This window comes from Pteronotus mesoamericanus, unplaced genomic scaffold (assembly GCF_021234165.1).
Source record: "Pteronotus mesoamericanus isolate MK-2021 breed Mesoamerican mustached bat unplaced genomic scaffold, CSHL_Meso_final contig_214, whole genome shotgun sequence".
Taxonomy (NCBI): Eukaryota; Metazoa; Chordata; class Mammalia; order Chiroptera; family Mormoopidae; genus Pteronotus; species Pteronotus mesoamericanus.
In genome coordinates this window covers 6,760,050-6,773,872 of record NW_026555089.1, presented here as the reverse complement: position 1 = coordinate 6,773,872, position 13,823 = coordinate 6,760,050, and the positions used below count along the sequence as shown (strand labels likewise).

Sequence of the window (13,823 nt, the reverse complement as noted above, 5' to 3'; positions counted from 1 at the left end):
AAACCCTTTGTTAAATTTAAGTTTTCTCCCAGTAAAGTACCCTACCGCTCAGGGAAGCTGTTCCTGCCAGAAAGGGCACTTAGTCCGAGGGCCTGCTACAGGGGGAGGGGCTTAGGGAGAACGGCGCTTTTCCTTCCACCCCTTCACCTTGAAGGAGCTGACAATTTAAGACAAACTGATGGGTTGCCCTTTACGCATGTGCAGGTCTGAAAATCTTTTACCCAGTTTTAGAACCAGGTAAATTCTCCTAAGTGAGAGAATGGATGAACCCAAACTTCACACCGTCACCACCGATAAATCTGCAAGGTAAAAATGGAGGCAAACCTATTCTTTCTCACAGGGGCTGTTCAATACCCCCACCCAACTCCCCATCGTTCCGGAGCTCTACGGAACACGTTCCAGGTGCCAGACACAAATGGTCGTAGCCATTCCCTGTGTGGTTATCGGTAGGAAGTAAACAGGCTGGGAGCTCTCTCTCGGTGGCCAGAGGGCACCTCTGAGAAGGCTGCATTAAGGTCTTCGGAGGGGAAGCACTGCGGGAAGGAGGACTGCTACCAGGCCGAAACTAGAGGAAACTGTAGTGTTTATTAAACTAGCAGCTTTATTGCCCTTTAGGGTCCCTGTCTTCACTTAAGGAGGTTTCGAAATGCTTGAGGGAGGAAAACCTGTAAGAAATGATGGAGATCAGGGAACAGGCCTTGGGAATCCTGGAGTGGGGTCACAGTGAGAGTCTGGTCAGCCTGGGAGGCAGACGCCACAAAGACCAGGAGCGGCTCAGCCTCTGGCCTCTGTTCAGCACTGCTCAATCCTCTCAGCTCCTGGGTGACGCGAGCCTCAGTCGCCAGCCACTCCACTCCTGCGCCAGCGCCGCCTCCGCCGCCTCCCCTGGTTTGCTGCTGCAAGCGTCTCCGGGCACGCCGCCGCCCCTGCCACACGCGGTGCCACAAGACACAGCGCCAGCTCACGGATGAGAGTGACTCCCCCTTCCCTGTCTCAACCTGGGACCCTTCTTGGGCTCCCTGAGGTCCTTTGGGGACCTGCTCTGCCAGCACCGCATGGCCTGACGGCTCCTCTTCTTCACTGGCTACATGCTTTGTGGTTGTCAGGGGAGGCTCCCCTGGCTGCCCAGGGCTCCGCATGGCCCAGTCCTGCACTGCCTCTCCAAACTCTATAACCATTTCTTCCACCCCATCTTTGCCATGGTCCTCTGCGCATCCCTGCTGCTCGGGCTCCCCCTCCTCAGAGCTTTTTTTCTGTTCTTCTAGTTTCAATCTTTTCCGTGATCCTCCCCGGGGAGAATCCCCAGTTCCACCTCCCTCTGACCGCAGCCTCTTAGTTCCCTGTTCTATATGGCAACCCAATGCTTCCCTGAACACCTGCACCAGGGCAGCAGTGAGCTGGGCGAAGGGAGCAGGAGGTAAAGGGATGGGTGTGGCAGACAGCAGGGAGCTGGGGGAGCTGGGCTGCAGTAGGGGGAGCAGCCCCCAGTCCCGACCCCGGGAGGAGCGGCGCTGGTACTGGAGGCTCCGGCAGTAACTGGCTGCTGCTCGGCAGCAGTTCTGGAGCCGCCCAGCGACCCTGCTGGTTACATTGGCTGCCACATTGTGACTCAGGTCGAAGGGGTCCTGGAGATTCATGGGGCCGAGACGCAGACCCTCCCAGACATTAGAGGGCAGGCCCTCTGCCACAGGCAGTGCCTGACCCTCCCGCAGGGACAGCAGTGAGCCACGAAGGTCCCAGCAAGAGACACAGGAGAAAAACTGGGCTAGCAGGGAACCTGCAAGGGGAGGAAGACCAGGGAGAGGGGGTTACTTAGAGGCCAGAACTGATACAGGCCCTGAACCAGAGCCATCCTCTTAGCAGGACTTTCTGCCTTCCAAGTGGCTCAGCACAAGTGCCAGAAGCCAGGCCCCTCTGATCGCTATAAACAAGAAGCCACACTCTCCGTTCCCCTAGCAACATGCTTCCCCAGGTGCTGTCCCTTCCCCTTGCTAGCAGTGTAACCTTGGGCAAGCCACTGCATTACTCCAAGGCATGGTTTCTTCATCTGTGAAATGGCAATGACAGCACGAGCTGTCCGCCACGGCTGCTGTGAGAACCACGCCTGGCACGCGGCACCTGGGGGATGCACGCGTATGCTACCTACTGTTGTGATTGACCTCTGTTATTAGTCCCCCAACTCACTCAGGGGCTCCTTATTGGTGCTGGGCTCCAGTCTCGAGGCATCTCTGGGGAAACTACAGTCCCAGCCATCAACCTCTACCTGTTCGCCTTCACCTGTAAAAGTGAAAAAAGCAAGGGTCAGCCCAGAAGCTGGGAGATCGGGGGAGAGGACGGCGAGAGGTGGGAAAGGGGGAGCCAGCAGAGAATCGGGGGAAAGGAGGGTGAGAGGTAGAAATGGGGGAGCCAGCAGAGATCTCATTTCCAGGGTAGCTTAGTGTATCTACGTGAGATAACGAAGAGGAGAGATGAAGTTAACGAGATAGGGCGGAGGCCGGGCTGCTGTACCTGCTTTCTGGGTGAGCTGCGACACGGTGGGCAATACAGGAGGGTCCCTGGTCTGAAGGAAATAGATCACGAGCAAGGTCAGGGCGTAGTTATTGAGAAGAGGGCCACTCCCTGGGTAAATAATCAACAAGTAGATTAGAGGTGCTTCCAATCCCTTCCTTGGTGGTCTTTCCCAGCCCTGGTTTCTGTACCCACCCACTGCCCCTGCCCCCGCCCCGCGCCTCCCCCGCCACCCATCTCCTCTGCCCCAATGCCAGCTCAGCCCCAGGTCTGTCTCAACTCTCACCTGACAGCCCTCGACCTTGAGCCCAGCAGCGGATGGTGTACACGAGGGGCCGCACTCGCCCATCCAGCTCAGAGCAGAGGCTCAGGAAGCGCGAGTTATGCAGGGCCAGCCTGGGACAAAGAGGAGACGAGGATGTTAGGGCTCAGGAACTCTGGACCTATCACCCCAGCTCTTATTCCAGACTTGCATAAAGGGAGTGAGGGATAAGGCCAAGAGGGGATTTCCAAGGTGTTTGCTGACACACCAGTCTTGTGAGAGGGTATACAAAAAAAAAACCTGTATCCTATATGCCGTGTGTGCCTGTCTCAGACATGCACAGAACATGTCATTATAAGACTGCTCAGACCTTTAGTGTGCAAAGAAACAAAGACCGGGAGGGAGGAAGAGAGAGCAAGTCGGGGAGAGGGAAGAAAGGGAGAAACCTGTTAGCATTTAACAGCATTTCCCAAACTTATTCAACCATGGAATATTTTTTTCTTTTTTAAATTTATTTATTTTAAAGAGAGAGAAAGGAAGGGAGAGGAAAGGGAGGGAGAGAGAGTGAGACAAACATTGCTTTGTGGTTCAACTTATTTATGCACTCATTGATTGTTTCTTGTATGTGAGTCCTGACCGGAGAGCAAACCCACAACCTTGGTGCATCAGGACGATGTACAACTGAGCCAGCCAGCCAGGGCTTGAAACTCTTTCTAAATCTTAAAAATAGTATTCCAGAAAACACACTTTATGAACATTGAGGTGGGAGCCACACAGGAGAAGAGTGGCTGAAAGAGGTACAGGACCAAACAAGGACAACCTTGAGGCTCGGCAGGTGTGGGAGCTCCCTACACCAGGGTTCCCGCCTCGGCCACCCCAAATGCTCAGCTGGCCTTCCCCAACCACCCCGCTAAACAAAGGTACCGGTTACTGAGGGAGACGTCACCGTGGAGACCTGAAGGCCGATGGCAGAACTTGACCACAGGGCGTCGGGCAGAGGGCACAGTTTGGACCCGGTACACCCCAGGGACGCAGCCCCGAAGGATGGATCCCACCAGCTCCAGCATGGCTCCCTGCTCTGCTTTCTCCCCCTTCAGGGCCGCTGCTAGTTCCAGCGCCTTCCCGAGGTCCCCCTCTCCCTGGTCCTCCTGCAATGGTGAGGCTGGAGGCAGGGACTGGGGAGAGGCAAGGGTCTCAGAGGCCAAAGCCGAGTCTGGGGTCCGCGGTGCCAGGGAAGAGGAAGGGATTTCTAAGTCCAGGGCTTCTGAGTCTTGGGGAGAAGCTGGAGGCGGCGAGTCCGGAGGGGAGGCTGGGGTGCAGGCCAGGGCTTGAGGATCCAGTGGGGATGCCAGGGCCGAGTCCAAGGACGGAGACTCTGGAGCCTTTGGGACTGGCTACGGATGGAAGTGAGGTGAGTGAATTCCTCTCCCGCCGTCCCCTAACCAGGGAACAGTCCCTTTATACAGATTAACATAAAATTAAAAATAACCTTTTAATCCCATAAAATAAATGGTCTGTATTCTACAGAAATGTCACTGTCCAGAAAGGCCAAAGAGGGCAGAGCAACTGTTCCAGATGAAAGAACACTAAGGAGACAACCCAAGAGTCCCCTGTCAGGGCAGCTGACAAAGTGGTACTGTACATTCAAGTCTTGTAAAGTTGCACATGTGTACCAGTGTAATGCTTCCTCAACTTGGTAACTATACTGTGCTTACACACTAGAATACCTTGGTTCTTAGGCAGTACAAACTGGAATATTGAGGGGTAAAGGCATGATGTATGCAACCTACTCTGAAATGATTCAGAAAATACTGTGTGCGTGCGCGCGTGTGTGTAGAGAATGATAAATTTTATTTTTAAAATAACCTTTTTTGAAGGGCAGGAGGTATATGGGAACTTTCTGCTTTATCCTCAATTTTGCTGTGAACTTCAAACTCTAACAAATAATAACCCTTTCCTGTTCCAAAAGCAGAATCTGTACATTAGATGCTAGAAAATACAGGTAAGGGCCCTGGATGGCGTGGCTCAGTGAGCTGAGCGTCAGCTGCAAAGCAGAAGGTTGCCAGGAAGATTCCCAGTCAGGGCGCGTGCCTGGGTTGCCAGCTGGTCCCTGGCTGGGGCGCAGGGAACCAATCGATGTTTCTCTCACATGTTGATGTTTCTCTCCCTCTCTTTCTCTCTCCCTGCCCTTCTAATAAAATCTTTTTTTTAAAGACAATACAGATAAGCAAAAAAATGTAACCCAAAAATTACCTTATTGTATGTCCTATCATATACATTTTTTCCAAAGACATTATACATGGCCTTTTGAAATGTTTTTCTTTCCTGTTACAAATGCCAATTCATTTTCATCCTATCTAATACACAGCCGCATTCACGTTTCTCAAATTACAATACCCCTGTCAGGCAGGCCCTACTGTCCCGCCTAACAGATGAGGAACTAAGGCAGGAGAGCTAACGTGCTTGCCCAGAGTCACGTGACCATCCCCATGGACGACCTCCCTGGCCACTCACCTGGGGCTCTTCCAAGTCTCCCAGATCCAGGAAGAGGTCAAGATCACAGCCATGGACATCAAAGCTGTTTATAGAAGAGCCAAAAGGATGGACCACACAGCCTGGGTGCCGAGCAGAGAATAAAGGTCAAGAGACATTGTGGGGGGCTAAGGGTGGAAGGACGTAACGGGGCACGAAAGAGCAACGACATAAATGCCTCGGGCTGAGGGAGGACCGAGGAAGCGGACACGGGGGAGGGAGGCGCAGACCCAGTGAAGGAGGTGACTCACCAGGGAAGAACTCTGTGAAGACCTCCTGTATCAGGGCCACCACGAGGCTCCGAAGCTGACGCTCGGCCTGGGACAACTCCCTCAGCCCCACCAGCTTTACCATTTGTGCCCCCACGTCCGGGGCCTCAGCGAGTGCTGTGGCCAGCTGGTTATTGTCCAGGGCCGCTCCTTTGGGAGATTTGGGGGCTGGTCTCTGGAACTCTTTCTGTTCCCGTGGCCGGACGCGCAGGCGATGTCCTTCCAGGCTGTGCTGAGGTTGTGACAGAACCGCTTCCCGGGCACCCACATCCCCCATCTCCACGATGGCAAACACTCCCTGGAAAACCACAACAGGGGCAGAGATGACGGTTTTGTAGCCAAGAATCCAAATACACGGTCTGACAGGGGGTGAGAAGTTTGAAGTGGGGAGCGCCCTGTAAGCTGGGAAAATCTTCTTGCTGTTTCTGGAACAACCGGGAACACATTTAGAGAAGCGATTCTCTCCTTCCCTCAGATCCCACACACGTTACCCTCACCCCCCCGTTGGCCTCTGCAAATCGCATTTTACCCATCTCAGTGCCCCCTACCCTTCCCAATGACATGATTTTCACTGGTTATACTATGACCCATCCCCTCTCTTTTCCTGCGTCCTCTCTCTTCCATTCCTGCTAAGGTAAAAATTAGACTCTTTTACCATTGATTAAGAACCCACGTAATGAACACTGTGCTAGGTATAAATATAAACACATAAACCCTACCTTTGACTAAATTACCCTCTAGGAATAATAGCAATATGAGAGCCGAACTGCTATGATTTGGTTGAATTCAATAATATTCATTGGACTATATATATTTTTTTAAAACTAAAATGTTAGCAGGAGCAGGAAAAATATGACTGCTTTAGGGCAAACTACTTTTTTTTTTTTTTTTTTTTTTTAAGCCTACAGCACCAAACATTCCCAAGCAGCCTCTCCTCCAAGTACTAGCCAGGCCTGACCTGGCTTAGCTCCCCCGAGTTCAGATGAGATTGGGCGCGTTAGGGGTGGTATGGCTGTAGATAAGATCTACATTCTTTTTCATTCTCTTCAGTGGCAAAGCTAGAGCCTGCCTGTTATGTCAAGGAACCCTCTACAGTAATCAAGACAGTGCAGTACTGGCATGAATATGAAATCCTGGCCAGGTAATCAATTAGCTACAGCGTCGTCCCACTATACCAAGGCTGCAGGTTGGATCCCTGGTCAGTGCACATGTAGAAATCAATCAGTGAATGCATAAATACGTGGAACAACAACTCGATGTTTCTCTCCCTCTCTCCCCCCTTTCCTCTCTCTCTCTCTCAAGTCAATTAAAAAAAAAAAAACAGGCAGAAATGCAAATGAAGGAAATGTAATATAGACTCCAGAAATAAAGCTATGGGCAACTGATTTTCAACAAAGGTGCCAAGACCATTCAATGATGGAAGAATAGTCTTCTCAATACATGGTGCTGGGACAACTGGATGGCCACACACAAAAGAATGACATTGGACCCCTACCTCACACCACATACAAAAATTAACCGGGGGGGGGGGGGAGGAGGGCAGGTACAGCCTCACCAGCACACAGACCTGAGTCACATGACTGATAAAGGGTGTGCAGTTTCTTTATTGGGTGATGAAAACATTCTGGAATTAGACAGTAGAGATGATTCCAGGGCCTTGTAACTACAATAGTCCCCCTTATCTGAGAGTTCATTTTCTGCCCTTGTAGTTCCCTGTGATCAACCATGGTCCGGAATAATAAAAAAGTGAAAAATTCCAGAAATAAACAATCCATAAGTTTTAAATTGCATGCCATTCTGAGTAGCGTGATGAGACTCTGTCCCGCCCGCCCTGCCCCATCCCGTGGATCCATGTAGCACAAACCACCTGCCCGCTGGTCACTCGGTAGCCACCTCAGTGCTTGTGCCCAGGTAAACATTATTTTGCTTAACAATGACACATTCACGTAACTTTTATTACAGTGTATTATTACAGTTGTTCCATTTTATTATATTCTTGTTACTCTCTTACTGTGCCTAATTTGTAAATTAAACTTTCTCATAGGTACGTATGTATGTTTTTTCTCATAGGTACGTATGTTTTTTATACGTACGTATAAAAAACAGTACAACCGACCCTTGGACAATGCGGGTTTCAACTAAGCGGGTCCACTTACACAAGGATTTTTTTTCAATGGACCTGTGCAGTTTAATTTTTTTTTTATTTATTGGTTTTTAGAGAGAGGGAGACAGGAGTATATTGTTCCACTTATTTATGCATTCATGGGTTGCTTCTTGTATGTGCCTTAACCGGAGATCGAACCCACAACCTTGGCGTATTGGGACAATGCTCTAACCAACTGCGCTACCCGGCCAGGGCCTGTGAGGTTTAAATGAACCCTGCAGTTCAAACCCATGTTGTTCAAGGGTCAAGCGCAGATATATGCTTCAGTACTATCTATGGTTTCAGGCATCCACTGGGGATCTTAGAATGTTTCCCCCACAGAGAAGGGGGGACTAGTGTATACTAACAACCACTGAATTGTATACTTTAAAAGGGTGAATTTTAGGGGGTAGGAATAGGTAGAAGAGGGTAAGGGGGGGATAAATGGTGATGGAAGGAGACTTGACTTTGGGTGGTGAACACAATACAATATACAGTTGATGTATTATAGAACTGTACAATTGAGACCCATATAATTTTATTAACCAATGTTACCCCAATAAATTCAGTAAAAATAAACAATTTAAAAAGGATTAATTTACCCTGGCTGGTGTAGCTCAGTGGATTGAGTGCCCGCCTGTGAACCAAAGGGTTGCCAGTTCGATTCCCAGTCGGGGCACATGCCTGGGTTGTGGACCAGGTCCCCGGTATGGGGCACACGAGAGGCAACTGATTGATGTTTCTCTCATACATCAATATTCCTCTCCCTCTCTTTCTCCCTCCCTTCCCCTCTCTCTACAAATGAATAAATTAAATCTTTAAAAAATAAAATAAATTCAGGAAAAGATCATTCTTTACAACTGAAATCAATACAAACAAAAATGAGGACACTGAGCTTTCTGGAAAGTAACCTGGGGCAGACACCCAATACACATTCTCCCTTTCTTCCTTTCTAACAGGATCACAATTTTTGTTCAGAAGGGCAAAGTGCCCAGCTATAGGCTTGCTTATAGTTACATGTGATCATGTGGTAGAGTTCTGGCCGATGAAATATAAGGAGAAGTCTACTGAAGAGGCCTCCGGAAAAGATAAATTCTCCTGAGAAATAAAGAAAAGGGGACAGGGGAGCCAGACTCAGCAGGCACCAGCCTTTTATACTCTGCCCTTCTGTTTGCTCTTCTTACCTGCAGACATGGAAGCAGCATTGTCACATCTGTGCCGTATGAGCCACATGCCAATGACAGCAGGAAAACAGTAAAACCCTGGCCTTCCTGTTATAAGCCATTGTGGGTCTGCTGACGAATGCAATCCCTAAGAAAAACAGACTCCATCCCACTCTAAAACAAGACCTGGAACACTAAAGAGTTTGGGGATTGTCTCAGCCACGCCCACATAAGCAGGGTCCAAATTGCAACAGTGAACTTCTTTCAAGGGACTAAAGAGACACTGACAAAAGGTCTGCATGGAAGCAAGACAAAAAGGACCACAAACCTGTTTGCCCAGCATGGTCCAGGGGACAGTGTTCTGACCAGATAACCTCAGTGCCCCTCAGTGTAAAGTAATAAACTGCGAGCTGGTTTATCTATCAACCAGTTTCTTGTGGAATTAGAATATATCTCCAATGATGTGATTTTAAAGCACCCGCATCAAGGTAATTACTCATTTTACCTGTCTACTTTCTCTACTCCTGGAAGCTTTGGGCGAGCAGGGACCACATCTATCCTATTCACTACTCAGAATGTAGAGCTCAGCACAATGCCTAGTACAGTTAGCAGTTAGTAAGTAATTGGCAGGTCCTGGCTGGGTAGCTCAGATGGTTAGAGCATCATCCCAATACGCCAAGGTAACAGATAAGATCCCCAGTCAGAGGATGAAACAACTAATGAATGCATAAATAAGTGAAATAAAATGACGTTTCTCTCTCTCCCTTCCTCTCTCTCTCTCTAAGATCAATTAAATTTTGGAAAAAAAAATTTTAAGTTTTAATAAATTAATAAATAATTTGCAAATAAGAGGTTCACTGAATTAAATAAGTGACCAACCAGTTCCCCAGCAACTAACCCTGGTGAACTGAGAAAATTCAAATTGGGTGGTATTCACAAAGCTGGCTTGCTCAAACACTGTGGTGTCTACCACAGACACCACAATATGAACCAGCCAAAACAGACTCCTGGTTTCTCTCCCCCATGTATTTTGGTATGTTCCACACATGACTCATTATTTACCCTCAAAGCCATTCATTCTACCTTGTCTTTATCCATGACAACACTGGCCACAGGTCCAAATGCCTGGAAGTACTCAGAGAGCTGAGTAGAATCCACATTCCGGGGAAAGCCACTGACAAACACACTTCGAAGTCCCTGGGCCTTTCGAGCAGCTCGCAGTTCTACCAGGTGCCGGTGCTTCCGGCCTCCCAGGTGGGCCTCTAGGCTGGGTCCTGCAAAGACAAAAGTGAAACAAAAATATCCAAATCACTCTTCAGTGTACTTGCCCTGACTTTGTTCTCTGCATACCTCAATCCTACTTGGAAGCCATAGAAAGTGAGAACTTTGAATAAACAAAGTCCTGGCTCCTTTCACCTTCCTCTCTTGTCCGTCTATCTTTACATATAGTGCTTTCTAAGTGGTTCCTAGGAAAACTGACTACACTACAAGCATTTCTTAAACCATCTGTAAGTGCTAGAAAGAGCAACATCTACAAATTGAAACAAAATTAACGGGTCACTTATCCAAACCATATACTGAAGAACTAAATATATCAGGTCCTATGGGTCATCTCTGAGTATGATATCAAGATCACATGTGTAGGCCCTGGCCAGGTAGCTCAGCTGGTTAGAGCATCATCCCCATACGCCAAGTTCAATCCCAGGTCAGGGCACATAAAGAGCCAACCAGTGGCCCTGGCCAGTGGGGCTCAGTTGGTTGGGTGTCATCCTGCAAAATGAAAGATCGCCAGTTAGGGCGCGTATGAGAAGCAACCAATTGATGTTCCTCTTTCATATGGATGTTTCTTTCCCTCTCTTTCCCACCCCCCTCTAAAAATAAATAAAATATTTAAAAAAAAAATAAATCGGCCCTGGCTGGTGTGGCTGGCTCAGTGAGTTGAGCACTGGCCTGCAAACAGAAAAGTCACCAATTCGATGCCCGGTCAGGGCACATGACTGGGTTGCCAGCCAGGCCCCCAACTGGGGGCATGAGAAAGGCAGCCAATCAATGTTTCTCTCGCACATCGATGTTTCTCCCCTCTTTTTTTCTCTGCCTTCCCCTCTCTCTAAAAATAAATAAATCTTTTAAAAAACATAAAAAAAATCAATAATGAATGCCTAAATAAGTGCAACAACAAATCGATGTTTCTCTCCCTCCCTTCCTCTCTCTAAAAATCAATAACATATTTTTTAAATAAAAATAACATTACAAGTGCAAGATATGTAGCCACAATGTCCAAGTTCAAATCCCAGCTCTATCAGGCTGAGATCTTGGGCAACTTACTTAACCTCTCTGTGCATCAATTTCCTCAGATATAAACCTGAGATAATGATAGTATATAACAAATATTGTTCATGTATAGCACTTGGCAGAGAGTCGGGTACATGGTGAATGAGGGAAAAGTTTAGTTGCCAATATTTTTATCACATTTTGAGTCAGCTGCTTCATGTCATCAATGTCTATGTGGGGCCAGAGGAGACTATCCTGGATTTCTGGCTGGCCCTGCTGAACACAGCAGTAGAGCCATTCATAAAGGAAAAAAAGAAAAGAAAGAACAGATGACTAGGACAGCTAGATTTTGAATAAATGCTTATTGACTAAATAAACCAATTACTTCTTTTAAAAAATGGAAAATTCTGTGGAGGGAGTACCGTGATCCCAGACTTCAAAAGTGAAAACTGAGGTTTCACTGAACCCCCTGTGCTGTCATACAAGCACCTTCTCAACTTTTCCAAACCCACCTTCCGGTCATGTGCGCCGCGGTATTTCACCCATCTTTGCCTCTGTAGGGCTTCCCTTAATTACCACTTTCTCTATGATCCCACAGCTCCCCAAACCTATCTATAGGGCACTGAAATTGCCTCCATCTTTAGGTCGTGAGCTCCTTCATAGCTGAATCCCTTCTCTCACGGCAGAGGCCGGCAAAGTACCAGGTACAACAGGGATGTCCAATAGACAGGCGGTGGTTAAAGACAGAATAAAATGACGAAACTTTCGTCGTGGAGATTTCGGATATTGGAGAGGAGGATACAAGGTGGTGAGACTCTCCCCACGCTCTAATACCTTGGCATGGGCGGAGTGAAAACGGGAGGTGTCTCCACCTCTACCCACTTGACAAGAACTATGACCTGCAACCCTAACTTTCTCTAGGACCCAAAGACGAAAACCCACAACCATCCCTCCTCACTAGCCACCGCTTACGGTTGGCTGTAGTGACGTGGCAGAGGCAGCAGCGGAAAGCCCCACGCGGCAGCGATTCGACATCCGAACCCACCGCCGCCATCGCGACTCCCCGGTACCGAACAAATGCAACCACTCCTGCCACCAGCGGAACACAGCCTTCCAAATCGTAAAGTACTCGGAAGCAACTTCCGCCAGTCCAATAGGAAATGACGTAGGGGCGGTAATCGTGCGGACACACTCCTCCGGAAACCGGGTTGATTCGACTCAGGGTTCCTTTTCCAGCGAGTGTTACGACTTTAGGTTTATGGGGTTTAGGAATCCACGATTCTTATCTGCACGCGGTAAGCCAATTGGTCTGCTATGAGCTGTTCAGGTGCTGATTGGCCCAAGGAATCGTGAATATTCATAACAACAAACACAAAGACCGGCGTGGGGTTGACAGCCAGCCGTTCCCTTGCTGGTGGTCGCGGGCGGGTTGTGCAGCGCTTTAAGGGGCAGTAGAGACCCGCGCGGCTGTATCCTCACCCCCTTTTACCTGGCGAAGTAAGTCAGAGGATGAGTAGCCTCCCCGGAGCCGAGGGCTGTCCCTGGACTCCCAACTGCAGGGCTGTTTTTTCTCTCTGCCCTCCGTCCTACCCGCCAAACGGTGTTCTGAGACAGCTTCCTAGCTCTGGCTGGGGAGCTCTCCCCAACCCGTCACCTTCTAGACTTCAAGGGGCCAAGGCCAGAACACTGCAGTCGGATGATTCCGGCTTTCCTTCCGCAATAGTGGGCTGCACTCACGAAGAGCCAGAGCCACCAGCCCACTTCAAGGCATGCAACGGACCCTAGTACGGTAGCACCTGAGTCAAAGGTATTGGAGGGGGAAGCCTGGCTTTCCACTAGAATAGTATAGTGATCGGTTCATCCTGACACTGCTAATGTAAGCTCAGCACAAAGTTAGGGACCTATGGAGGCCCTAGGGACAGGGACCATGAGATAGAGGACTGTCATGTGAGCTAAAGCAGCTCTTGCTGCAGTTACCAGCTCACAGCTGTGGACTGCGGAAAGAGCGGTGGACCTGAGGCAGACTTCTCAAGGTCTGTGACCTTGAGCAAGTCACAACTGCTGAGGCTGTTCCCCATCTCTAGGGAAGTGCCCAGGGAGCAACTCATAGACTTCTTGATCTTCTGAGATGCATAGACCCCGAGAAAGAAGATGCCTACTAAAAAGGGCTCCTGGTGGCTAACTGGGCTCAAATTTTAAAAAACAAAGCTTAAGAGCCATTGCTACACAGGGGTTGCTTATGTAAACTGTAGTTCATGGAGAACCCTGCACTTAACTGCCTGCCTGCACCGAGTTTCTGCAGCCTGAGGCAGCCCTTATAAAGGGTTCCTGACCAATCAGGACAATACCTTTTGGACCAATCGAACTGCAAGGATTTTGGAGTCCTCATCAGCATGCGGACAGACCAACCAGGGACGAGGAGCAGGGACTCTCGTCCATATAAGCCCGCTCCCCTCTGGCTCTGAGAGTGCACTTTTTCTTTTCTCTGAATTGTGCATTTGCTTGGCTGAGCTGACCTGTTGAAGATGTCATCTTGAAAGACAGCAGCACAGAGCTGTCTAGCTAGCGAGGGGCTAGGGAGTTAAATTCAGGATTACTATTGGCATTGAATTGGTACCAACCATCAATTGATTCATGATTCTCCTGTTGGGACTACCGCAGGTGTCTCTGCCTCT

The 13,823-nt window shown here is 49.0% G+C and overlaps 1 protein-coding gene across 1 annotated transcript; it reads right to left on the bottom strand.

Moving 5' to 3' along the window:
- Positions 1-520: 520 nt before the first annotated feature.
- Positions 521-12,276, bottom strand: TUT1 (terminal uridylyl transferase 1, U6 snRNA-specific). Its single transcript, XM_054571032.1, has 9 exons — positions 12,121-12,276; positions 9,961-10,151; positions 5,554-5,869; positions 5,285-5,385; positions 3,695-4,164; positions 2,795-2,904; positions 2,509-2,619; positions 2,185-2,277; positions 521-1,777 (listed from the first exon to the last, which is right to left on the bottom strand). Exons 1-9 carry the CDS (start codon positions 12,200-12,202, stop codon positions 627-629), a joined length of 2,625 nt encoding a protein of 874 aa, XP_054427007.1. The 5' UTR covers positions 12,203-12,276; the 3' UTR covers positions 521-626.
- Positions 12,277-13,823: the final 1,547 nt, after the last annotated feature.